Source organism: Impatiens glandulifera, chromosome 6, assembly GCF_907164915.1.
Source record: "Impatiens glandulifera chromosome 6, dImpGla2.1, whole genome shotgun sequence".
Taxonomy (NCBI): domain Eukaryota; kingdom Viridiplantae; phylum Streptophyta; class Magnoliopsida; order Ericales; family Balsaminaceae; genus Impatiens; species Impatiens glandulifera.
In genome coordinates this window covers 5,816,145-5,842,101 of record NC_061867.1, presented here as the reverse complement: position 1 = coordinate 5,842,101, position 25,957 = coordinate 5,816,145, and the positions used below count along the sequence as shown (strand labels likewise).

Below are 25,957 nucleotides of genomic sequence, written 5' to 3'. Positions count from 1 at the left end.
TTCTTTTGGATTCTAAGTTCTAAAATGAGTTATAATAATGGTTATATTTATAGTGTGGTGGGAGAGAAAAAGAAAAAAATTAGGATGTTCTTGGACTTGTTTCAATGCAAAGTCCAAAGAGGGAAAAGGCAAAGGATAAAGTTGTAATTTCGTATAAATAATTAAGGACATCACATAAGCCTAATCATGTTCCCCAATTGGCTCTTTCTTGCTTCCCTTTGTTATATTATGCTTCTCCTTTTTTCTTTTATTTAATTAGAGTGACATCCCATCTTTGACCCTCATGGCAACACAATTTTACTTAAAAACTTACTTCTTAATTAATTAATCACAAATTTACTATATTTTTGTTGCAACAAAATATAAATAAATGTTGTTTTCATATAGACCTGGTTTAATTTGGTAACACCTGTATTCGAAACTGAAATTGATTTTTTTAAAGTTAATTTATTAAAATTATTTTTTAAAATATTTAATTTGATAGAATGTTAAATGCATATGAAATAATAATTTTAAATATACCTTAATTATATATATATATATATATAAATTTAATAACGTTTTTTTTTCACTACAATAATTTTAAGTGTTTTCAATTAAACTCACAATGCTATTATTATAAAAATAAGGCAGATCTATTCTGAAAAATATGTGGAGATGGTCGGTGAAATCATTGATCTTTTTGAAAATCTCTAAGCTCGTTTATGTTAGATTTTATATATATTATATTTGTTCGTTGGTAATATTTTTGGTTTATGTTTCATGGTTGGTCTAATTAGTTAATCTTGTGTTTTTATGTGTTTGATGAATAGGTAAATATTTTATTTTTGTGTATTGATTTTATGGTTATTTTTAAACGATTATCATTTATATCATATTACATTAACTTGTTCAAATTTAACTATATATTTAAGTTTATTAAAAATAAAATCAATATTTTTTACAAATAATTATTTAGTTTTAATTTAGTTAATAAATATAATCTTCTAGTAGAGGGGGTATTTGTGTAATTTCACATCCTAGTGGGCGCTTGCTGGAGCCTTTAAGTGGAGGCCGACGCGAACATCTGCACGCCATTTTCATTTTCCCATTCCTGACTCATGAATCACTTACCCCTCTTTCTCTCACACACATACTTTCTCTTTCACACACAAAAACCTAGTTCAGGTTAATTTTAAATTCTAATTTCCATAATTTAAATAAATAAAATAATTTCTTATTATAATATAAACTATAATTTTCTTTTACCTTCCATTTCTCTCTAATTTTTTATTTTATTATTCTAATTAAAGTTTATGGATTAGAAAAAATTAATACGATTCTCACCGTCTCACGTTATAAGTTATAACCCAATATATTTGAGTTATAACAAATAATTATATGTTGCTTTCCTCTTAGGTTGCTTTTAAAAACACATACAAAATGGGGGAAAAGATTGAATTAAGTAAAAATTAATTAATATAGCAGAATTTGTGCAACTTTGTTTAAGGAAATAATGGAGAAAAGGGGATAAGGTAATGTGTGAGATTAGTTAATAAAGCATTTGCATGGGTTAGTGAAGTCCCCATTGGATTGAATATATAATATTAATATTAATATTATATAAAATTAATAAATAAATATTATTCTTTACCTAACAAATTCATGGAATATAATAAGGAATATTATTTTTTAGAGTAAGGTGGCATAATATTGGAGATGCATATTCCACTTAGGGGTTATTATTTAATTTAAATATAATTTTTTTAAATTGACATGTGCTCATCAATCAAGTCAATTTATTTGCATTCCTTAAATATATTATTCTTAAATATTTTAACTTCAATGTGTAGAACGAGTTAAAGAGGATTAATGAGTACTTAGCTTAGTCAAATAAAAGGAATGATGAATGAATAATTATTTTAATTGATTTGATTTGAGATTTTAAAAAATGATATAAAATTAAAGAATATGTTGAATTTCAAGTGTATGGTTTGGGTGGTGTTGTTGCATTGGCTAGTTAATATAATAAAAATATATTATGATTTTAGCAGTCACAACGTCCATTATTTATATATGTTTGTTGTTTTTATATTCAAATAATTTAATTACCTTTCATATTTTATAAGAATTTTATTTTTTATAATAATATTAAACTATATGAAAAAGTAATAATTTTATCGTATATTGTTTTTTAAAATACAATATAAGTGTCCAGAATTCTCTAAAATTATGCTCAAATTAGAGCAGTTCAAAGAAATTAAACTGGAAAACTATATTGTTTTTTAAAATACAATATAAGTGTCCAGAATTCTCTAAAATTATGCTCAAATTAGAGCAGTTCAAAGAAAATAAACTGGAAAATTGATAATTTATCGGTTTCATTCTACCGTTTTATTCGTTAAACGGTTTGATTTTCAGTTGAACTAATTTTTGAACCGATAAATCATATATTTATATTTGTTATTTTGTAAATATTAGATATATTATAAATAATATTTAATAATATATATTAATTATTTTTAAATTTTAAATTATAATTTGTAAAGAATTATTTTTAAAAAAAAATTAATTTATATGACAATTAGTATAAAATAGAGACTAAATTAGTGTGAAATAGTAAATTTTAATATATTAATATTATAAATTAACCTAATTTCTTAATATCTGTAATGAAAACTATTCTACATTCTAATTTACTTATACTTATAAAATTTACTTTAGAAAATATTAGTTATATATTATTTTATACTTATAATTATAATAAAAAAATTTATATTTCAATCATTTTCTTTAAATATATATATATATATATATATATATATATATATAATTAAGAAATAATTATTATTAAATGATAAAATAACAATATTACATTTATAAAAAATTATTATATTATAATTTTTTTTTTAATTTACAAATATAAATTCATTTTTCACAAATTAAATTATAAAAGTTAAGAGGTAACAAAATATTATTACTTAAAAATTAAAAAGATTAAGTAAAATAAAATATATATATATATATATTTTAACTATAAATAATTAAATTTTATTATTATTATTATTATTATATATATATATATATATATATATAAATACATAAATTACTTATTTTATAAATAAATATAAAATAACATATCTAAAATTAAATTTTATGTTTATTTAAAATTATAAAATTTACATTAAAAAAATGTTAGATATATATTATTATTTATAATGTTTTTTTATACTTTATCATTTTCCTTAAAAAATATATATATAATTAAGAAGATAATATAAAAATGTTATATTTATAAAATTAATTATACTATAAATAATTTAAATAAATATTTTTTATATATTTAAATATAAATTCTTTTTTTTTAAATTATAAAATTAAAATTATTTATAAAATTTTAAAATATTAATATAATAAATTTAAAATCATAAATATAATAATAATATTAAATTAGTGTGAAATAGTAAATTTTAAGATATTAATATTATAAATTAACCTAATTTCTTAATATTTGTAATGAAAACTATTCTACATTCTAATTTACTTATACTTATAAAATTTACTTTATTTGTAATGAAAACTATTCTACATTCTAATTTACTTATACTTATAAAATTTACTTTAGAAAATATTAGTTATATATTATTTTATATTTATAATTATAATAATTTTTTTATATTTCAATCATTTTCTTTAAATATATATATATATATAATTAAGAAATAATTATTATTAAATGATAAAATAAAAATATTACATTTATAAAAATTAATTATATTATAAATATTTTTTTAATTATTAAATATAAATTCATTTTTCACAAATTAAATTATAAAAGTTAAGAGGTAATTAACAAAATATTATTACTTAAAAAGATTAACTAAAATAAATAAATAAATATATATATACATTTAACTATAAATAATTAAATTTTATTATTATTATTATTATTATTTTATATATAAATACATCAATTACTTATTTTATAAATAAATATAAAATAACATATCTAAAATAAAATTTTATTTTCATTATATAATAAAATATATTTTATTTTGCAAACATATTTATAATTTATATATATTAAATATAAATTTTGACTTTTTTTTATTATAATATTTTTTTATTTAAATAAATTTAAATTATTTCATATAATTATTTTTTTTATTTATATAAAATTTACTTTAAAAAATTGTTAGATATATATTAGTATTTATATTTTTTTTATACTTCATTATTTTTTATACAAATTCATTATTTTTCAAATAAATTTGTAAAATATTAATATAATAAGTTTAAAATCATAACTATAATAATAATAATATTAAATTATTGTGAAATAATAGAATTTTAAGATATGCATATTTCATTCTTTATTTTATTTATGTTAATTTAAGTTGACATATTTTATATATTATTTTTATTCTTTAATCATTTTTAAAATATATATATATAATTAAGAAATAATAATTATTAAATGATAAAATAATAATATTATATTTATAAAAATTAATTATATTAACTAATTTAAATAAATATTGTTTTTAATTGAAAAATAGAAATTCAATTTTTTCAAATTAAATTATAAAATTAAAATTATTTATAAATATATCGGTTAAAAAAATTACTTATTATATAAATAAATATAAAATAACATATCTAAAATCAAATTTTATTTTCAGTATATAATATATTTTATCTATATTAACAAAAAATAAATATTTTGTAATATTTATAATTTATACATATTAAATATAAAATTTGATTTTTTTATTAAAATATTTTTTATTTGAACAAAATTAAATTATATCATATATATAATTGTGTTTTATAGATAAATAAAATATAATGTAAATTTAAAATTATAAAATTTATTGCTATGTTATAATTTACTTAAAATTATAAAATTTATTTTTAGAAAATATTAGATATATATTATTTTATATTTATAATTATAATAATTTTTTTATACTTCAATCATTTTCTTTAAAAATAAATATATATTTAATTAAATAATAATTAGTAAATGATAATATAAAAATATTATATTTATAAAAATTAATTATATTAACTAATTTGAATAAATATGTATTTTTAATTTATATACATAAATTCATTTTTTCAAATATAATTGTAAAATACAAATTATTTAGAAATTTATAAAATCTTAATATAGTAAATTAAAAATATTTTAAAAAATAATTAATAATAAAATATCATTAAAATTAAAAAAATAATAATAATATTTTGTTAAGTAATATAATTCTAAAATTTACTAAAATTATAAATTAAAATCTAATTATAATTCTAATTAAAACAAAACAAAATATAAAAATCCATAAATAAATAAAATTAAACTATAAATAAAATAAATGTAAACTTATTTATTATATATATAAATACATCACACACAAATTACTTATTTTTATTAAATATAAAATAACATATCTAAAATAAATTTATAGTTTTACTATATACTATAATATATACTATATTTATATTAAAAAAACAAAAAATTATTTATTTATATTTTTAATTATTTTTATACATAGTAAATGAAATATTATATATAATTAAAAAATAATAATTAATAAATGAAAATATAAAAATATTATATTTATAAAATTAATTATATTAAATAATTTGAATAAATAATAAAAAAATATTATTTATAAATATAAATTTATTTTTTTCAAATAAAATTATAAAATCAAAATTATTTATTAATTTATAAAATCTTAATTTAACAAATTTAAAATTAATTAATCACACTATAGTGTGAAATAGTAAAATCTATATGACTAAAATACAAAATATAACAATAATATTTTTTAATAACTTAAATAAATATCAATTAAAACTGGTTGAATAATAATAACTAATTCCATAAGTATAGGGTCTTATATATCTTTCTCTTTTTGGATGGCTAAGTTAACCATCACTAAACCCGAGCCCTCTATTGTTCTTCTTTCATCTCATTCGCCTAGACAGTAACTAGGGAGGGATGGCAATTTGAAACCGTTCTGCGAAAACAGAATCGAATTGTCCCGTTTGAGATGGTTTTTTCTCGAAACTAAACAGGGATGGGGCGAAAATGATATTTGTGTCCCACGCCCTGACCCGCTCCGATTTCATCCCAGTTCTGCCCCGAACACCATAAACATAATTAAATATATTAAATCACTAATATATTTATTTATTTAATATAAGAGTAGTAAGATTATTTCTTTGTAATAATATAAAATTTTAATATATTACAATATATATTATATTAAAAAATTCGTTTATATAATTTTATTGTATAATTTTTATTTATTTTTAAAAACAAATTATTATTGGTGCCCCGCGGGATTTTCCGAAACCGAAAAAAACCGAACGGGGCGGGGATGGTATTAAAAAATTCCCGAAATTAAAATGGGGCGGGAATGATAAATGCATTCTCCGCCCTGAACCGCCCAATTGCCATCCCTAAGTGTAACCGTGATATGAAAGATATTATTACTTCCATAGTTGCTAGATAGTCTCGGCGTTGATTTAACTAAACTTGATATGGACAATGTATGCTTACCTTCAGATGAAGATTTTGGCATCATAAGGTGACTAATTAATACTAACAATGAATTTGTATCCGTGAATATCCTATCTTAAAGAGTTTCTTGTGAATAATAACCTATTTGTTGATAATATCACGGAAATTTACAAGATCAATCTGGATTTAAAGTATCAATTCCAACATTTGTTGGAGACGCGCGCTTGCGAAGCACGAGATCAACAAACAGACGCCTACAATGGTGTCGACCCAGACACGCGCGGATCACCCATCGCCAACAGAGCGCAAATGGAATGCTCGTGCTTAGGCTTAAAACAACGACAATTTAGTCCTTCCTCGCCGCTTAAACGCGGAAGGAGGAAAAACGTTGTTCTTGTCTGGTTTGTCTTCTTCCTCGCGACGATGAACTAAATAAGAACAACGCGGATCACCAATTGCCAACAGAGCGCTAATGGAATTCCCATGCTTAGGCTTAAAACAACGACATTTTAGTCCATCCTCACCGCTCAAACGCGGAAAGAGGAAAAACGTTGTTCTTGTCTGGTTTGTCTTCTTCCTCGTGACGACGAACTAGATAAGACTAGTTCCATCTTTGATTTTTCAAAGATAGAACTTTGTCGTTTCTCAACCTTTTGACTTCATTCAAAAGGTGAAATGATCACCCTACTCTAGTGATCATTTCCCCTACACTAGTGATCATTTCCCCTACACTAGTGATCATTTCCCCTACACCTTGAGACATCATCACTGCCTAAACCAGTAACAAACTGAAGATCAAACAAAAGACCATCGTCTTTTGACTTAGTTTGATCCACTCGATCGATGAACCGACATGGGAAGGCTATTGACTTAATTCGATCCACTCGATCGATGAACCAACATTGGAAGGCTATTGACTTAATTCGATCCACTCGATCGATGAACCGTCATTGGAAGGCTATTGACTTAATTCAATCCAATTGGTCGATGAAACGACATTGGAAGGCTATAAATAGCCTCCTTTAGGCAAACCGAAGGTAAGAGATATAGTCTCCTCCTCTCAATCATGCCCAATCATAAATCTGCCATTAAAGCTCTTCAAGCTTTTCTGAAAATTCGAAAATTTCGTGTAAGGCTATAAGGCTCTAAAGCTCTAATTTAGTCATTCAAGAAACTTTTATAAGAGTTAAGGAGTGTTCTCCAACTCCAAATAAGATTCCAATCACACTATAATTTGAATTACCAGTTTGAATTTTATTTTATTTTAGTTTTGTCAGTTTCATATACTACTTGATTGTCTGATTTTTTTTATAGGAAAACTATTTTAGGATCATTTATAAGCAATCTGTTGAAACAAAGACCAATCAACTTAAATCAGAAAATTCAAATTTGATTTTAAAATTTTTTAAAATCGGGTTTTTATTCTTGAGTTAGAAACCCAAAAAGCTTCTCAATACGTTTCTATGGATGTTGGGAACATATTTGAGCCAATTCCAGGTCATCCTGATCATGTTTGATCAAAAACTAATTTTTTATTAAAATAAATTTTCAGTTCTTGAATTGGTTAAAACAAGTAGCCAATATTCATGTTTTGATTTCATTAAACCATATGGAAGCTATTGGAAAACTCTTTGCACTTTTTTTTTGGGAGGGGGAGGGAACAACTTAGTGCCATTTCATTAAAAAAACCCAAAAGAGGGGAAAAAATACAAAAATTTAAGATCAGATCTAGACAATTTCTAGATTTGACAATGAAATAATAATTAAATTACAGACAACAACAACAATCAATTAGCGCCTATAGCGTTTTTAATTTTATTATACTTATGACATTCTCAAACGAAATATTTTATATATGGCAGAACTTTCTATTCTCTTCATTCCTTTCGATTCCTCTCCAGGATTGAATGAGTGCATTTTCATCTGAAGTTATATCTCTCCAAATATCTTCAGCGGTTCTACTTCTTCCACTGTGAGTTCTTGAATTTCTTTCTTTCAGATATTGTAGATTACTACTCCAAAGTCATTTCAACATACTTACATAGAAGGATCTTCCTTTTGCTTTATTTTTTATTCACTCTTGAATTTCTTCCCATATTCCTGGAAAGTTGATGATGTTCATGTTTGCAGCATACCTCCTCCAGATTTGTATTACAAAAAAACATTCCCCAAATAAATGGTTTATGCTTTCCACAACTCTCGAACAAAGGACATAGTTGATATCAGGAATGTTTATGTATTTTCGATTTCTGTCTTTTGTTGTCAACATTTTCCTGTATACCAGCTAGAGAATAAATTGGTGACGATGAATAATCTTTGGAGACCATACCACATTATGTCAATCTACCTCCTGTCCTCTTGTTCTAACAATTTCCCATGCCTTTACTGTAATAAACTTCTTATTACTTTATGTTTTCCAACATATTTCATCATTTATTTCATTGAGTTGCTTCTGTCTCATTAAGTTTAGGATTTTATCACCTTCTAGAATACGCCTCAAAAGTGAATCTCATTTACCTTCATAGACGTCTCTAAATGAGTATTTGATGTATTCTCTTCTAACTTTGTTTCCTTGTATTTCTTCTTTGAATATAATGAGAATATTATCAAGCCAATGATCATGCCAGAATAGCACCTCTCTTCCATTTCCAATTGTGGTTTTCACCATTTGAAAGACATCTTTTCTTGATTATAAGATTTTCTTCAATGACCATGTCATTCTTTCATTGATGCTTCATGTCCAGATAACTCGTTTTTTATATCAAAATTGTTCAAGTTGAGTAGAACATCATCCCAATCGAATGACACATCAGGATGATGTTATAAATGATCTTGTGAACTATACAAAACTTCACATGCCCTCAAATCAATGGATCAAGACTTTAAACAAAATTATCAAACATGTAGTTTAATGTTCTTGAAGACCGAGAAACCTAGCCCAAGTCTAACCCAGGACCGGTACAATTTAGCCCAAAGCTAACCTAGGACCGAGTGTTCTTTACACCAAGGACTGAAGAAAGTTAGCTAAAGGCTAACCTAGGACCGAGTGTTCTTCACATCAAAGACCAAATAAAGTTAGCCCAAGGATAACCTAGGACCGATGGCTCCCGCGCCCGACCAAGGATTCCCACACCCGACTAAGTATTTCCGCACCCCAACCGAGGACTTTTACACCCCATGACCGAGAACTCCCGTGACCTACCGAGGATTCCCACACTCTACCAAGGATTCTCGCACCCCGACTGAGGACTCCCACGCTCAACCAAGAGGCTCTAACACCTCGATCGAGGGTTCCCGCACCTCGATTTAGGGCTTTAGCCTATGACCAAAAGAAATCGCACATATGAGCGAGAGGACCGGTCTTAGGGCCTGTTTGGTCTGGATTTAAAAATTTTAAAATTATTTTTATATTTAAAAACCTAAATCATTTTATAAAAATAGAAAAAAAATAGAAAATGTTTTCAAATTATTTTAATTTTTTGACAAAGGCATGTTTGGGATTTATTTTTATATCTTAATATCCTAAAACTAATATTTTTTAGGTACCTTCCTCGCTAATCATTGACAAAAAAAATTCTGAACGCAAACCGAGATTGTATTTTTTTGAACCTCGAACCTTTTTCGGAATAAAAAATTTTTGGGTTACAAATATAAAACAAACTTTTTATTTATAAATTTAAACCACATAAAATAATATCATTTATCTTATTATATATTTATATATATATATATTTAATATTTTATTTTATTTTATCATATATGTATTTATCTTTTATCATTAATATATATATATATATATATCAACTATCAACTAACCTTATTATAATATTTACATTATAATAAATGTCATCATAATATTTACATTATTATAATAAGTGTTATCATAGAGAGAATAGTTATGGGGATTTTCGGCGGGGATTTTCCTTTTCGGCGTCGAATTCTTTAAATTTTTCTCCAAGAACGTGTACATCATTCTAATCATCAATAATAACAAATCAAAAATTCAATCGCATCATCGAAAAAGAAAGAAACATTGTTCTTCGATTGAAACACGATCGACACGGTCAACACAACACAATCGACGACACTAACGACGCGATTCACAAAATAAGTATCGCTAACCCTAAATATCTCATAATTGCGTCGGTAACTTTTCTTAACGTTTATTTCCTTGTCGAGCGTCGATTAGTTCTCTAATCTTGAGCATTCTCGGAAAGTTGCATTTCGAAGCAATATAGTCGCTAAATTTCCAGGGTTTCTGAATTGTCCTTTTTCTACATTCACTCTGCTTTATTACTGTGTTATGCTCTTCAACAATGGGAAAAAAGAAAGTAATAAAATCAAAAAGTCAAAGAGTTTGTTACGGAATGTCTCAAGAAGATTGTTGAAGAAGTCATTCAAGAAAAACAAGACAAAATTAAAGGAAAATCAAATATTGTGGAAAATTTGAAGAAAATAATGCATGAAAACAGGGGAATAAGGTTTTTAAAAAAAATAATGCAAGAAAACAGGGGAAGAAGGTTTTTGAAGAAAATAGTGTAAAAAAGCAAGGAAAGAAGAAAGGAGCCTAGAAGATTGGTTACAATGAAAGGACCAATCTATTTGACTTCAAAAACCAAATCACCAAACTCCTAATTCATTCTAAAAAATAAGAGATTGTTATTAATATGGAAAAAGTTCATCATATAACAGTTCAACTCAATATTCATTATATTTAGAATTGGAATTTGTTGAAGATTAAAGAATATGAAGAGATAATAAATTTGTCAGTTACAATAATGAGGGAGTTGATTAATGTCTATAAATCGAAGACCTATACTATCAGGAGTAACTCTACTTGGAAAGTAAATGAGGTATGGAATAAAAATGCAGGAAAGAAAGCTGAAGACCATGCTTATAAAGGAAAAATCTTCTTGGAGGATGTTAAAACAAAAGTGGAGGTACTTAATTCTCTTTTTGAATTTAAACTGCCTAATGAAGTAGAAGAAAAGTGCATAAAGGAATGGGAAAATGTGGTGGTAAGGAATTATATTGGGAAAAATAGAGTATCATTCCCAATCACCAAAAGTTTTAATGAAACAGTGGAAAGAAAAGGGCTGAAGAAGATCTATGCAAATATCTATGATCTCTACTATCTTCAATTCAAGGAAGGTCGAATCTGGATGAAATTCTGAAAAATGGGCATATATATATTATATCCAACTGCATGAAGTTGGAAAGATAGTCTGAAGATTTCAATTTGTTAAGTAAACCTAATAAGACAACACATGTATGCTTAAAGATTTGGAATATTCATGCACACATATACATGTACAAAGTAGAAGTCATTAGTCATTTGTGCAGGATTATTGGGAAAATCATTATACATTGACCCAATACAAGAAGGAGAATATAATCTATCATTTGCTAGACTTAGTATAGAGGTGAATCCTCATAACACACATTGCCGAATAATATGACGGTGGTCGACATGAAAAGAAAATATATTGTCATGAAATCACTTATGAGTGGAGACCAGACATGTGTGCATTCTACAATATTTTTCAACATGCTAACATGAAATGTGCTCAAACTATGGAAGAAGAGCAGAAGATACTAAAAGGTCAAGAAGCAAAAAAATCAAGAAAAATAAATAGAGGAGTCTGAAAGCAAATAGCAAAATGTGGAGGAAGAGCAGTAAGTAGAAACCAACGAGGACTCTAAAAAAGAAGAAAGCAATGAAATTGAAAGGAAATTGTTAAGGGGTTTGTGTTGAAGAAGAGAATAAATGTATCAATAAAACAAAGAATGAAGAGGATAAAGGAAGTTGATTCTCAAATAAGTCAAACAATAATAGAGGAAACCAGAGATGTGAAAACTTAGAATAATCAAGTTGAAGTAGAGGTTACCAAAGCTATTGTAAAAGATACCATAGTTGAAGATGAAAGAAGCAAAGACAAGAATTCTGAAACTCAAGTTGATAACAACACAAATAAAAATTCTGAAATCCTGAAAAAAAAATATTTTCTATCAAATTAACAAGGGTGAAAGATTACATAATGAAAATAAGCAAGCTTCATCGTCTTCTTTAATCTCTTTTCATCGCAAAAGAAAGGGGCAAGAGAAGGGGAAGAAGGCCACATGACACAATATGCTTATATAGAAATAAACACACTAATTGAAATAATTATGAGTTGTTATTAATTGTAATCTTTTATTGTAACATTTGTTATATGATTGTATGAAGGTTACTAATAAGATACTTTAATTGATTGTAATCCCTCACATTTCACTTTTGAGATTATTAATAAAATGGTATTAAATATTTTTTAAAAAATAAGTGTTTTATTTTTATTGTTAGTACTATTATTTTATTTATTAATGTACATTTATTTATTTCAAGATATATTTTATAGTATTATTTTAATTGTATAATATAATATAATTTATTTATATAAAAATTTAAAATAAGTATAAAATAAATTTTGTTTTATATAAAGTAAATTAAGAAAAATAAAGTATAAAAATGCATAAATAAATAATTTAAACTATACAAAAATTAAAATTTATTTATTATAAATAAATATAAAATAACATAAAATTTTATTTTCCTATATAATATATTATATTTTATTTATATTAACTAAAAAACAAAAAAATATATATTGCAAACATATTTATAATTATATATATATATATATATATATATTAAATCTAAAATTTACTTGTTTATTAAAATATTTTTTATTTAAACAAATTTAAATTATTTTATATAATTATATTTTTTTTAGATATATTTGTAATGTAATAAGACATTCTAGTTTACTTAATAATAAAATTTTCTTTAAAAAGATGTGTGATATATATTATTATTATTTATGTTTATAATTTGTTTTTATACTTAATCATTTTCTTTAAAATAATATGTATTTATAATTAATAAATAATAATTTGTAAATGATAATATAATATGTTATATTTATAAAAATAATATATATTTTTTAATTTATTAATCTAAATTCATTTTTTTAAATTAAAATTATAAAATCAAAATTATTTAAAAGTTTGTAATATTTTATATATTAAATTTAAAATGATTAAATAATCAATTTTAAAATTTTAAGATTTTAATATCAAGAAATCATTAAAATAAATAATATTAATAATAATAACATTTATATTTATTTAGGTTAACAATATAGAAACATATAATTTTAAAATGCATGTATAAAAAATTTTAAAACTATAAATAAATGTAAATTTATTTATTATAATATATATATATAAATTTAAACTATATATTTATAAATTTTAATTATATTAACTAATTTTAAATTTGAGTAAATATATATAAATTATTTTATAAATATAAATTATTTTTTAAAATATAAAAATTAAAATAAATATTATTTATAAAATTTTAAGATATAGACTAATTTAAGCTAAGTTCAAGAAAATGAAAGCAAGGTGTGTATTTTTGGCTTGAATAGATTATTATAAAGATATTTTTAAATTAAAATATAAAAATACATAATTAATTATTTATTATATATATATATATATAAATACAAAAATTACTTATTTTATAAATAAATATAAAATAATATAACTAAAGTAAATTTGTATTTTCATTATATAATATAATATATTTTATTTATATTAACAAAAACAAATATAAAATTTATTTTACAAATATATTTAAAATTTATACATATTAAATAAAAATTTAACTTTTTTATTAAAATAATTTTTTTTATTTAACAAATTTAAATTATTTCATATAATTGTATTTTTCAGATATATAAAATATATTTTTTTAATATTTTTAATGTAAACGTAAATAATTTTTTTAATATATAAATATAAATTCATATATTTAAATAAAATTGTAAAATTAAAATTATTTGTAAATTTATAAAATATTTATATAACAAATTTAAAATAGTAAATATTAAACTTTGTGAAATAGTAGAATTTTAAGATATCAATAAAATAAATAATAATAATAACATTTTTTTAAAAGACTATAATATACAAATATTTAAAATTATAAATTATTATTCAATTAGAATTATAATTAAAATATAATTCAATTATAATTCTAATTATATAATTCAATTAAATATAAAATTTGATTTTTTTTATTAAAATATTTTGGATTCAAACAAATTTAAATTATATCATTTAATTCTATATTTTCTTAAATAAATAAAATATATATTTTTATAATATTTCTATTATATTTATAAAAATTAGAAAATTTATTTTAGAAAATATTAGATATATATTTTTATTTTTATTTATTACTATAATTATTTTTTATAATTGAACTTTTTCTTTAAAAAGAAATAAATATATATATATATATATAATTAAAAAATAATAATTAGTAAATGATAATATAAAGTTTATATTTATAAAAACTAATTATATTAATTTGAATAAATAATATATTTTTATATATTTTAAATATAATTTCAAAATTTTCCAATTATAAAATACAAATTATTTATAAATTTGTGAAATTTTAATATGGTAAATTAAAAATCTTAAAAATTAATTAAACACATTTAAAATAAAATATCAATAAAATAAAAAATTATAAGATCTAATATCCTACATATTTACTAAAATTATAAATTAAAATCTAATTATAATAAAACAAAATAAAATTAAATATAAAAATACATAGAAAAAATTAAACTATAAATAAATGTAAACTTTTTTATTATATATATATATATATATATATATATATATATATATATATATATATATATATATATATAAATACATCACTACAACATTATTTATTTTATAAATAAATTTAAAATAACATATTTAAAATAATTTTTATTTTTACTATATATTATAATATATTTTATTAAATTAAAAAAAAATAAAAAATATTTATATTATTTTTTATATATATAATTATAATTATTTTTTATAAGTAATAATTATTTTTGAAAATAATATATATATATATATATAATTAAGAAATACTAATTAGTAAATGATAATATAAAATGTTATATTTATAAAAATTAATTATTAACTAATTTGAATAAATATATATATTTTTAATTTATAAATATAAATTTATTTTTTCCAAATAAAATTATAAAATTAAAACTATTTATCTATTTATAAGAATATCAATAAAATAAAAGGTATAAAAATAATATTTTTTAATCAATTAAAATTTATTGAATAATAATAATAAGATTTAAGTAATTCCATTAATAATAATAAGAGTTAAGGGGTCACTTCATATTTATCTCTATCATTTTGGATGGCTAGGTTAACAATCACTTAACCCTAGTTCTTCTTTCACCATTTCGCCAGGACGCCCGTGATAATATGGAAGATATTATCACTTCCAGAGCTGCCAGTCTCGGCGTTGATCTAACCAAACTTGATTTGGACAATATACTCTTACCTCCAAATGAAGATTTTGGCATCATAAGGTGACTGATTAATACTAACAATTGAATTTGTATTCGTGAATCTCCCAATTTAAAGAGTTTTCTTGTGAAATTTCTGATTTAGTGACGATGATGATATCAATAATCAAGACGCTTTGGAATTTGATGAAGAGCTTAATAATATAATTGTCGTCGACAACCTGCCTATTGTTCCAAGGGAGAAATTCGAGAAGCTAGAGGGTGTCATTCGTAAAATCTACGGTCAGATTGGAGTTATTAAGGATGATGGACTTTGTATGCCGATTGATTCAACTACACAGAAAACACTTGGATTCTGTTTCATTGAGTATAACCTTCCTCAGGTAGTAAATCTTTTTTGTTAGCTGGTATATGGGTTGTGTGTGTATTGATAATTAGGAAAACTACTTCTTTTGCTTGCCTTTGTTAATTCTTTCTGGAGTTTGATTTTCTGACTTGTGGGTATCAATATGCTTTCATTACAGGAAGCTGAAGTTGCCATGGAGAAGACAAATAACTATAAGTTGGATAGGTCACATATTTTTGCTGTCAATAAGTTTGATGACATTGAAAAGTTTATGAAGGTTCCAGATGAGTGGGCTCCTTCTGAACCCAAGCCATATGAACCAGGGGTGAGAATTTTTATTCTGCTTGGTTTAAAGCTAGCTCCAATTCTGGTTGTTCTGATATATGAATGTCTATATGCTTATTATTTTGATCACTATGAGCTATTTTTTTGAAAATGCATAACTATCACTGTCATTGATCTTTACAGGAAAATTTACAAGAGTGGCTTGCTGATGAGAAGGCAAGAGATCAATTTGTTATTCGAGCTGGCACAGACACTGAAGTTCTCTGGAATGATGCTAGGCATTTGAAGCCCGAACCTGTTTACAAACGATCGGTTAGTTTACAACTTTACATAAGGCTCTCTTTCATTTGTGTTAATAAAATTTGTCTTATCTTCTTAGTCTTTCCAGTACACCTAGAACTTGTCAGTTCTCCTACAATTTCGTATCTTGAAAAATGCATAAGAATTATGACTTTCTAGATGTTTACTTTCGTATGTGTTTCTGATTCATTTTTTCTAGCATAATAATATAGGATAAAGAACTCCTCTCTCACCAAGTTCTCCACCCTTGAAATTTGCCTCTGGATAATACCCAGACAAGTTCCAACTGTCCTTTTGGATCATATATGACTTTGCACAGGTATCTATTGTTAGTATAAAGTAGCTTCAAGTGGGTTCTATACTACAGCAGCTTATTGGTATCGTTTTTCTACATTGTCAGTACCTTGACACCTATGGCATCATCATGAGTTTTTCAAAATATATTTTGTTTTGATTCCTTGTTCTTTGAACATGTAATCTTTGGCCATGGTTTGCATTTGTTAATATGATTTAATTATTCTTTCTAATTAAATGGTCATATTATCTCTTTTATAATCATGTAAAGCATAATAATCATTTTTCAAGCCAACTCCATTTGCAGTTTTGGACTGAACGTTTCGTTCAGTGGTCTCCACTTGGAACATACCTAGCAACAGTCCATAGACAAGGTGCTGCTGTTTGGGGTGGTGCAAGCGCCTTCAATCGCCTAATGCGTTATGCTCATCCACAGGTACTTTCATTATCAGTAACTGTTGATAGCCTTTTCTATGTTAATTTTATTTGCTTCACCTGTAGCTTTTGTGATATTAACTGTAGGTTACACTAATTGACTTCTCCCCTGGTGAACGTTTTTTGGTGACTTACAGTAGCCAAGAGCCTAGCAATCCTCATGACACTCATGTGAGATTTTCTATCAAGCTTTTTTTTCTTTTTTCTTTTATGTTTTAAGTTCTTATGAATAATACATAATGCTCATTGTTCTTCAGCGGGTAACTATAAACATTTTTGATGTGAGGACTGGAAAAATTAGGAGAGCTTTCAAGGGTAGTGCTGACGAATTTGCTAACGGTGGGACTGGGGGTGTTACTGGAGTTTCATGGCCTGTTTTCAGGTGAGTTCTCCATCCTTTACAGAGGTTCCTCTCTTCCCCATTTGGAAACACTTATTTTTTTTTGTATGTGGATAGTTTATAGATACAAAAATGTTTTTGAAACTAAATTTGGTCAGTCATTTTTAAAAATTGTTTTGTTTCTGTATTTGGATCCGGATTAACAATAAGAGCTTGTTTGATCTTGGGTTATTTCAAAATATCCTTTTAACACATCACAACTCATTACAACCATTATATCACTTAATTCATCAACTAAAATCTCCTTACTTTATCTTTTATAAAATTTAAATACAAAATGACATTATTTTGAGTTTAACTCAAATAATTCCAAATAACACACTTTTTCATCAAGCAATATTATGATTTTATATCCTAGATTTTTTCCAAATAACCCCACATAAAAAAACAAGCTCTATGTGTTTCCAAATTGGGGCCATTGTTTACAATTCTATGATTAATTACACTATTGTGTTTCAGATGGGCTGGTGGAAAAGATGACAAGTATTTTGCTAGAATTGGTAAAAATGTTATCTCAGTTTATGAAACTGAGACCTTTTCCGTTATTGACAAGAAGTCAATAAAAGTGGACAATGTGGTTGACTTTTGTTGGTCACCAACCGATCCGATTCTTGCACTCTTCGTTCCAGAACTTGGCGGTGGAAACCAACCTGCAAGAGTATGTCCCTATATTTTCTGGGAATGCCTTTAATTACCATTTGGTTAGTAAATGTACATTGGTGAATTCATGGCAGGTGAGTCTCATTCAAATTCCTGGAAAAGAAGAGTTGAGGCAGAAAAATCTCTTTAGTGTTAGCGATTGCAAAATGTATTGGCAAAACAACGGTGAATACCTTGCTGTGAAGGTGGATCGATATACAAAAACCAAGAAGAGCACTTACACTGGCTTTGAGCTGTTCAGGATCAAAGAACGGGACATACCCATTGAAGTTTTGGAACTTGAGAATAAGAATGACAAGATTATTGCATTTGCTTGGGAACCAAATGGCCATAGATTTGCAGTTATCCATGGTGACGGCCCAAGGCCTGATGTGAGTTTCTACTCAATGCGCACAACCCATAATACAGGTCGGGTTTCAAAACTGACGACATTGAAGGGAAAGCAAGCTAATGCTTTGTACTGGTCACCAGCTGGACGATTTATCATACTTGCTGGTCTTAAGGGTTTAAATGGACAGTTGGAGTTCTTCAATGTTGACGATCTTGAAACCATGGCAACCACTGAACACTTCATGGCAACCGATATCGATTGGGATCCTACCGGAAGGTACCATTCTGACTAGAAATATAGTGGTTGCCATTAAAACTTCTTTCTTTTATATGTTATATTAATTTTGTGTTTCAATTCTAGAAGTTTTACATAGTCTTAGGCCTTGTTTGATGATGGGTTTAAAACCCCCCTTATCCCATCATCAATTACTTCATCATTCAGATCATTAACTAAGATATTAAAATACCCCTAATTCTTTTATAACATTGTCTAGGGTTAGTCCAAATAAGCCCTTATCCCATCATCAATCAAATCATTAACTAAAATACAAAAGATATATTGCTTTAAACCAACTAAATCCATTATTTTCCCCCCAAATCAGATTATTTAATAAACACATCAAACCAACACTTACTGTTCTTGTTGGATATACAAATCATATCTGGATCTGAATCCGGATCCATATGAGAAACAGTCAAATCCATTTCTGAATGTGTGTTTTGACTATGTTATGTTTACAAATGAGGGCAGTTTTCTTAAATTTTTAAGTGTTGTTGCAGATATGTAGCCACTACAGTGACATCAGTTCATGAGATGGAAAATGGTTTCAACATCTGGTCTTTTAATGGAAAACTTCTTTATCGAACACTAAAGGATCATTTCTTCCAATTCCTGTGGAGGCCTAGGCCTCCAACTTTGTTGAGTGCGGAGAAAGAAGAAGAGATTGCAAAGAACCTGAAGAAGTATAGCAAGAAATACGAAGCTGAAGACCAAGATGTGTCTACGCTATTGAGCGAACAGGATAGGGAGAAGAGAAAGATGCTGAAGGATGGATGGGAAAGATGGGTTAATGAGTGGAAGAGAATGCATGAAGAAGAGAGGTTAGAGAGGCTAGGGTTACGCGATGGAGAAGCTAGTGACGAAGAAGAAGAGTACGAGGCTAAGGAAGTTGAAGTCGAAGAACTATTGAATGTTAAGGAAGAGGTTATTCCTGAGTAGTAAGCCAGAAATTGATTTCTGAATCTTGAGTTTTTTGTTTATTCAATTTTGGTTTGGATCTAACTTAAGTAGTTTTTAGCATTGGTTTATTTTTGGATCTAATGTTTTCTCTGTATGGTGAGGTGAAGAAGAATGAAATAGTGGACATTTTTAACCCTTTGATGATATCTTTACATTATTTGATAAATTTTAATCATTTGATACAGTTTCTGAATTTATTTTTGTTGATATATTGAGTTTTGATTTAGAGACATGTTTTTTTCTTCAAATACTTTTTTTTAGAATGTGTAATGTAGATTTTAAGTGTATTTTTGTACTAAGGGCTTTGTACTCAAATTAGGTTTTTGTTTTGGGTTTAATTCTTCTTGAAAGTTGAAAGCAACATATTAGTTTTTTTTTTGTATTAGGGCTGAACAAATTAACCAATTATTTTTGGACATATATACCTTGATTTGTTATAATTAATATCTGCTATAAGCCTATAAATGTGGTTTGCAATTTACATAAAACTTATTTTAAGACATTTATTTTGTGTTTAGACATTTTGTTGTATTAATTTAAATTGCTTAAAAAAATAAATAATAATCCTATGTTAAATTAAATTTATACTAACCAACTAAATATTTATTTTTTAATTTTTATTTTATAAAATGAAAAAATAAGTATAATCAACTAATCTAATATTTAAACCTTTGAATAGTTGGTCCAATAATTTTTATTATTAGCTTTTATAAAAAAAAAAAACTTATGTATATTAAAATAAAAAAATATCGTTTAAACCCACAAAACATTGAATAAAAGAAAAAAATAAGAAAAAATGTTATTCAATAAATTATTGAGAGCTTGTAAATTCTCTAGACGAACTAGTTCAAAATAATTATTGTTACAATTTATTTCATATTTATTTTTGGGAATTTTTTTAAGATTTTATCTTTTTTTTTTATTTCTCTTCTAATTATAAATATAATTTTTAAATTTTTGTTCCACCTATCAAATATGATATATTATTACTCATATTAAAATACCTCTATTTTACTTTATTAAATTTAAATTTTAAATAAAATTGATATTTTAATAATTAAACTAAAATAATATATATATATATATATATATATATATATATATATATATATATATATATATATATATATTTAATAAAAAAGTCCCCCGCTCTTAAAGTTTATATTCTTTTAGTACTTTGTTCATTAGTCTGTAATCTATATATGTTTTGAGTTTATATTTGGGTTTTCAGTCAGTTAATAATCAAATATATTTTCAAAATCATATTATTAAAATTGTTTAAAATTATTATATATTATGTTTTTAAAGTTTTGACTTTTGAAGAGAAATATTCCCTTAAACCTTAACCAAATCAGTCACAATTTACAATATTAATAATTTTAACTAATTTATCAGTCTGGGCTCAATTATATTGTGGCCCATAATTATTATAGCCCATCTGTTCCAATCTGAAAAAAAAAACAAAAAAAAAACATCCCTTGATTTTGTGTGTATCTGAAATCCGAGGATTAGCTTTGCTCAGACGGTGGAGATTCTCGGCTGAGTTAGAAACGGTGCGGCGGCGATTATAGAAATGGCGTCGAAAGGAACCGTAGCAGGCGGAGGAAGAGGACAACAAGTTGAAGTAGATCAAATGAGTATAGAACAAATTAAGGCTATAAAAGAACAAGTTGATCTTGAAGTTAATCTTCTTCAAGACAGTCTCAACAACATCCGAACAGCTACCGGTCGCCTTGAGATTGCATCCATCGCCCTCAGTGATCTGTCTCTTCGTCCTCAGGGTTCTTCTCTCACTATTTTGTTTTGTGGGTGTTTGATTTTATCTGTAAATTTATGAAGGGTACTGATTAGATTTGTGTTTTCTTCATTTTCAGGAAAGAAAATGCTTGTACCTCTTACGGCATCTCTTTATGTTCAAGGTACACTTGATGATGCTGATAAAGTACTTGTTGATGTTGGTACGGGATATTTCATTGAGGTTGGTTTTTGTTCTTTAATTAAGTAGTGATTTTTAATATTTTGTATATGCTTAGATGGGATTGTTTAAGATGATTGATAAAGTATGAAGCAGTAATTTATCTGTCAAGGGTTCTTAAAACTTGTATGATTGATTGATGGATAAAGTAAAAAACTGAAATATTTGTTAAGAATTTAGTGCCTAGGGTTTGTTGATTTCTATGAATGAAGACTTCAATTTTCTGTTCATATTGGAAGAGAAGACTAGAACCTGAAAAAGGGTTCTCTTAGATATCTTATTTGGATGTTGATCCTAATGAGAAACCAAACTTAGTCACACATATTTAAAAATTTATTGGCGGTTTCTCTTCTGGATCTGGATTCAGATGCATGTCGTAAACAAAAAGTGTTTCCAAATAGGGTGTAAAGCTATTTTTTTTATCGTTTACTGGTTGGAATGACGTAAATTTACTGGTTTTGGTTGAATATATTGTAACAGAAAACCATGGTTGAAGGAAAAGATTATTGTGAGCGTAAAATCAGCTTGCTGAAATCGAACTATGATCAACTGGTTGAGGTATGTGTCGTTTACATCTATAGCATGGTTATATTAATTTTCAGCTTCCGTGGTTTCTCACATCTAAAGCATTTCTTTATTTTATTTATTGAAGTTTTGTTAATAACTTAATAATGATATTCCGCCATAATTACGTGATTAGAAAAATATATGATCACTAGTCAGGAAAAGGATTCTTCAGCTGTATTTTCATAAAACATACATAACTGAATAAAGGATTCTAACTCCAATGTATGATTTTGATCACTGTAATTTCTTTTTCTATTTTTGAATAAGATCAACTTTTGATAAAAAAGAAAGAACGCTATAGGTGTTCAAAATTTACGAAAAGGGAATGGGAAAAGAAAAAACAGACAAATTAGATGCCAATAAGATCAAAAGATTCTCATCTAGTGCAAATCTCTCTTTTCCTAATTGATGCAAACGTGTGAAGGGGTGAGCTAACAGGTAAACCCTACCGTTATTACGCAACCTAAATTAAATTTACCTAACCCAGACCCCAATCCATTCTACTCATTAGTATGGATTCTTTTCTATATCTACCTCTTAATCACACTTAATTAGATCACCATTAATTACTGAAAAACAATAAAATTGTCATTTTAATTCTTCAGTGGTTATTTTCCAATCAAAACTGAAGGTAAAAACACTGAAAAGTCTTGATCCATTATTTTCATAATAGTTACTGAGATCACTACTATTTAGAATGAACTAATTTTCTGAAAATCCAAACTGATTTTTCAGTTTCTTTTATATTTCATCTTCAAGACCAATTAGGCCCTTAAGATGTTTCTTCTTACTTCTTTATTCTGCACCAGCACGCAGCTGCCGCCTGAAGCCTTCTTCTTTCTCTTTTTTTCTAAATCAAACTTGACCTTAATTAAAATTTCATAGAAGAAATTGCTTTGTCTTCCTTAGTCTATTCTTCGGCTGAAAATAACAATACAGACAAAACCTAAATCTACACCATATGAAAATCCATATATATTTACATACACATACCCAAACATATATTGCTTGAATTCCATCCTCATGGTAGCAAATAACAAAATAATAATGTATTTGAATCCAAATCGATTATATGCTGTCTTAATCAAGACAAGGAAAACAAAAGCAAAAGGATGAGATTCAATTAGACATGGAGAGCCTAAAATTATTTTCTGAGATTTTGTTTCCTAAATATAAAATGGAAGAAAATAAGTTGCTCAAACACTGACCTACTAGGTAAGATATCTATTGGGGAGAGGGTTATCGTCTTTGCTGTAGGTCTCCGTCAAAATCAAAATCAAAATCTGAAACCTCAATAGTTAGAAGATCATCAAAATCAGCTTTGGTCTTTGCTGTTGGTCGTCGTTTGTTTGCGTCACTGACTCACCATTGAGCTGAAGAGGGGGAGAGGAAGCGTCTGAATCTTCGTAACAATTAGAACGTGTTTTGAGCAGAAGAGGGGAAGGGACAAGAGGTAAGAAGCTGGTACAAGAACAAACGGGATAGGTTGCCATATATTTTTGTTTAGGTAACCCTAACCCCAGTTCAACCCGAATTCAACCCAAACCGAAATAACTTATCCAAATTAATAATTCGGGTTCGGGCTAACCCATGATATGCACAGCCCTAAACGTGTGGGGTATGAAGCCTTTGATTCTTTTTATGTCGTAGTTTTTCCCTGGGAATATTCTTCTATTCCTTTTTGGAAATATTCTTCTATTCCATTCTTTCCAAATCGTCTATAGTCAGAAATTTCTAATTCTCACAATGCAATTATCCCTTTCTTATTGAGAAAATTCTCATAATTCTAATTTGTTTTGTGGTTGCAATATCCAATTAACTATTTATGAGATTAAGACAGTGATTTTGCTATTGAACTGAAATCTTGGACAAATACCTTGATGATTCACTCACCTAGGGTTAGCTCAAATGGTAAGTCTTATGACTAAGAGGCTGACGACAGGTTGAGGTCTTAGGTTCGATTCCCACTAGAAATGCGATACAACTCATATTAAAATTTGACACAACACATAATGCATATGAAGTAACTGTATTTTTCTTTTGAAAAAATAAATGATAATTTCACAAACCATATTCAAAACGAGAGTCACATTGGCTATGGTAGAAAAAGGATAAGGTTAAGCACAAGTCACTATACATCTAGTTATTACGAGTTCAAGGAATCAACAAGGATGGTGAAACAGAACATAACTTCATCCCCAAAACAACATAAAAACTCAATGGTCTAAATGCCAAATATAATTCTTCCTTAGACTACTGGGACGAACAATAATTCCATAAAAACTTAGTTTCTATTTCTTGTTCTTCCTTGATATGGTTTTCTCCTCTCTGATCCGTTCTTTCATGGCATGCTCTGCACTTTTCCATCATCTTTCCAGATGGATTAATAACTGTTGCATCCATTTTCTCTGTTTGATGAAATTATATTTCTACATCAAAACTTGTGTTTTGTGTCCATTGAATATTAAAAACTAATGTTCAAAACAATGCAGGTGGCAAGCAAAAAGAAAGCCTTGGCAGATGAAGCTGGAGCAATACTGCAAGCTAAGCTAAGGCAACATGCTTCTGCACAATGAAACTGTGTGTTTTTCTATTCACTTCCCTTCTTTTCTATTTGTTTTTTTTTTCGGAGTTGAGGGGTTGTTTGGGCACTCTTCAACGTCGTCCAAATTCCGAAAATTTGAATTTTAATGGTGTTTGTTGAAACAGTCATATTTGGCCTTGTCTTTGTGAAAGTAAAATTGTGGGCATATTTTGACTCTGTAAAACATAAATTAAAGGCTCATTAGTGTTTAGGCTAAATGTTAGAGATATATGTATGGTTTTGTTTATTTTGTTAAAGAGAATTATAATACAATCTTAATTTCTTGTTTAATTATTAGGAGTTAAACAGAATGGAATTATGCATATAAATATAATTTGAAGAAAGTTGCATTACATAGAAAAGTAAATAATTTTAATCATTGAAATTTGAACATTATTTGACTAAATATCAATTTGTTCATACTAAATTGTTTTATATTATCTCAAAACTCTTTATGACTCTATTATCCAACAAATAGATAATAATTTTGAAAAACAAATACTAATTGATTTTATAATTATATAAATATAGTAATATATAAACAAAGATAAATATAATATTTCAATTTGTTGTTGGAAGTTTTAAATAATTGAAATAATTTGTATCAATTCAAATTCAAAGCAAACAAAAAATTAATATTATAATAA

At 25.7% G+C, this 25,957-nt stretch overlaps 2 protein-coding genes across 2 annotated transcripts; both read left to right on the top strand.

Annotated features, from left to right (window-relative positions):
* The first annotated feature begins 15,802 nt into the window (after positions 1 to 15,802).
* LOC124944099 (eukaryotic translation initiation factor 3 subunit B-like) lies at positions 15,803 to 20,377 on the top strand. The gene is made up of 10 exons (XM_047484567.1): positions 15,803 to 15,957; positions 16,040 to 16,277; positions 16,419 to 16,565; positions 16,709 to 16,837; positions 17,427 to 17,555; positions 17,642 to 17,725; positions 17,812 to 17,936; positions 18,414 to 18,612; positions 18,689 to 19,221; positions 19,725 to 20,377. The coding sequence occupies exons 1-10, from the start codon at positions 15,851 to 15,853 to the stop codon at positions 20,161 to 20,163; spliced, it is 2,130 nt and encodes a 709-aa protein (XP_047340523.1). The 5' UTR covers positions 15,803 to 15,850; the 3' UTR covers positions 20,164 to 20,377.
* A 1,289-nt stretch (positions 20,378 to 21,666) lies between these two features.
* Positions 21,667 to 25,601, top strand: LOC124942323 (probable prefoldin subunit 5). Its single transcript, XM_047482801.1, has 4 exons — positions 21,667 to 21,965; positions 22,059 to 22,162; positions 22,640 to 22,717; positions 25,219 to 25,601. The coding sequence occupies exons 1-4, from the start codon at positions 21,758 to 21,760 to the stop codon at positions 25,300 to 25,302; spliced, it is 474 nt and encodes a 157-aa protein (XP_047338757.1). The 5' UTR covers positions 21,667 to 21,757; the 3' UTR covers positions 25,303 to 25,601.
* The last annotated feature ends 356 nt before the right edge of the window (positions 25,602 to 25,957 follow it).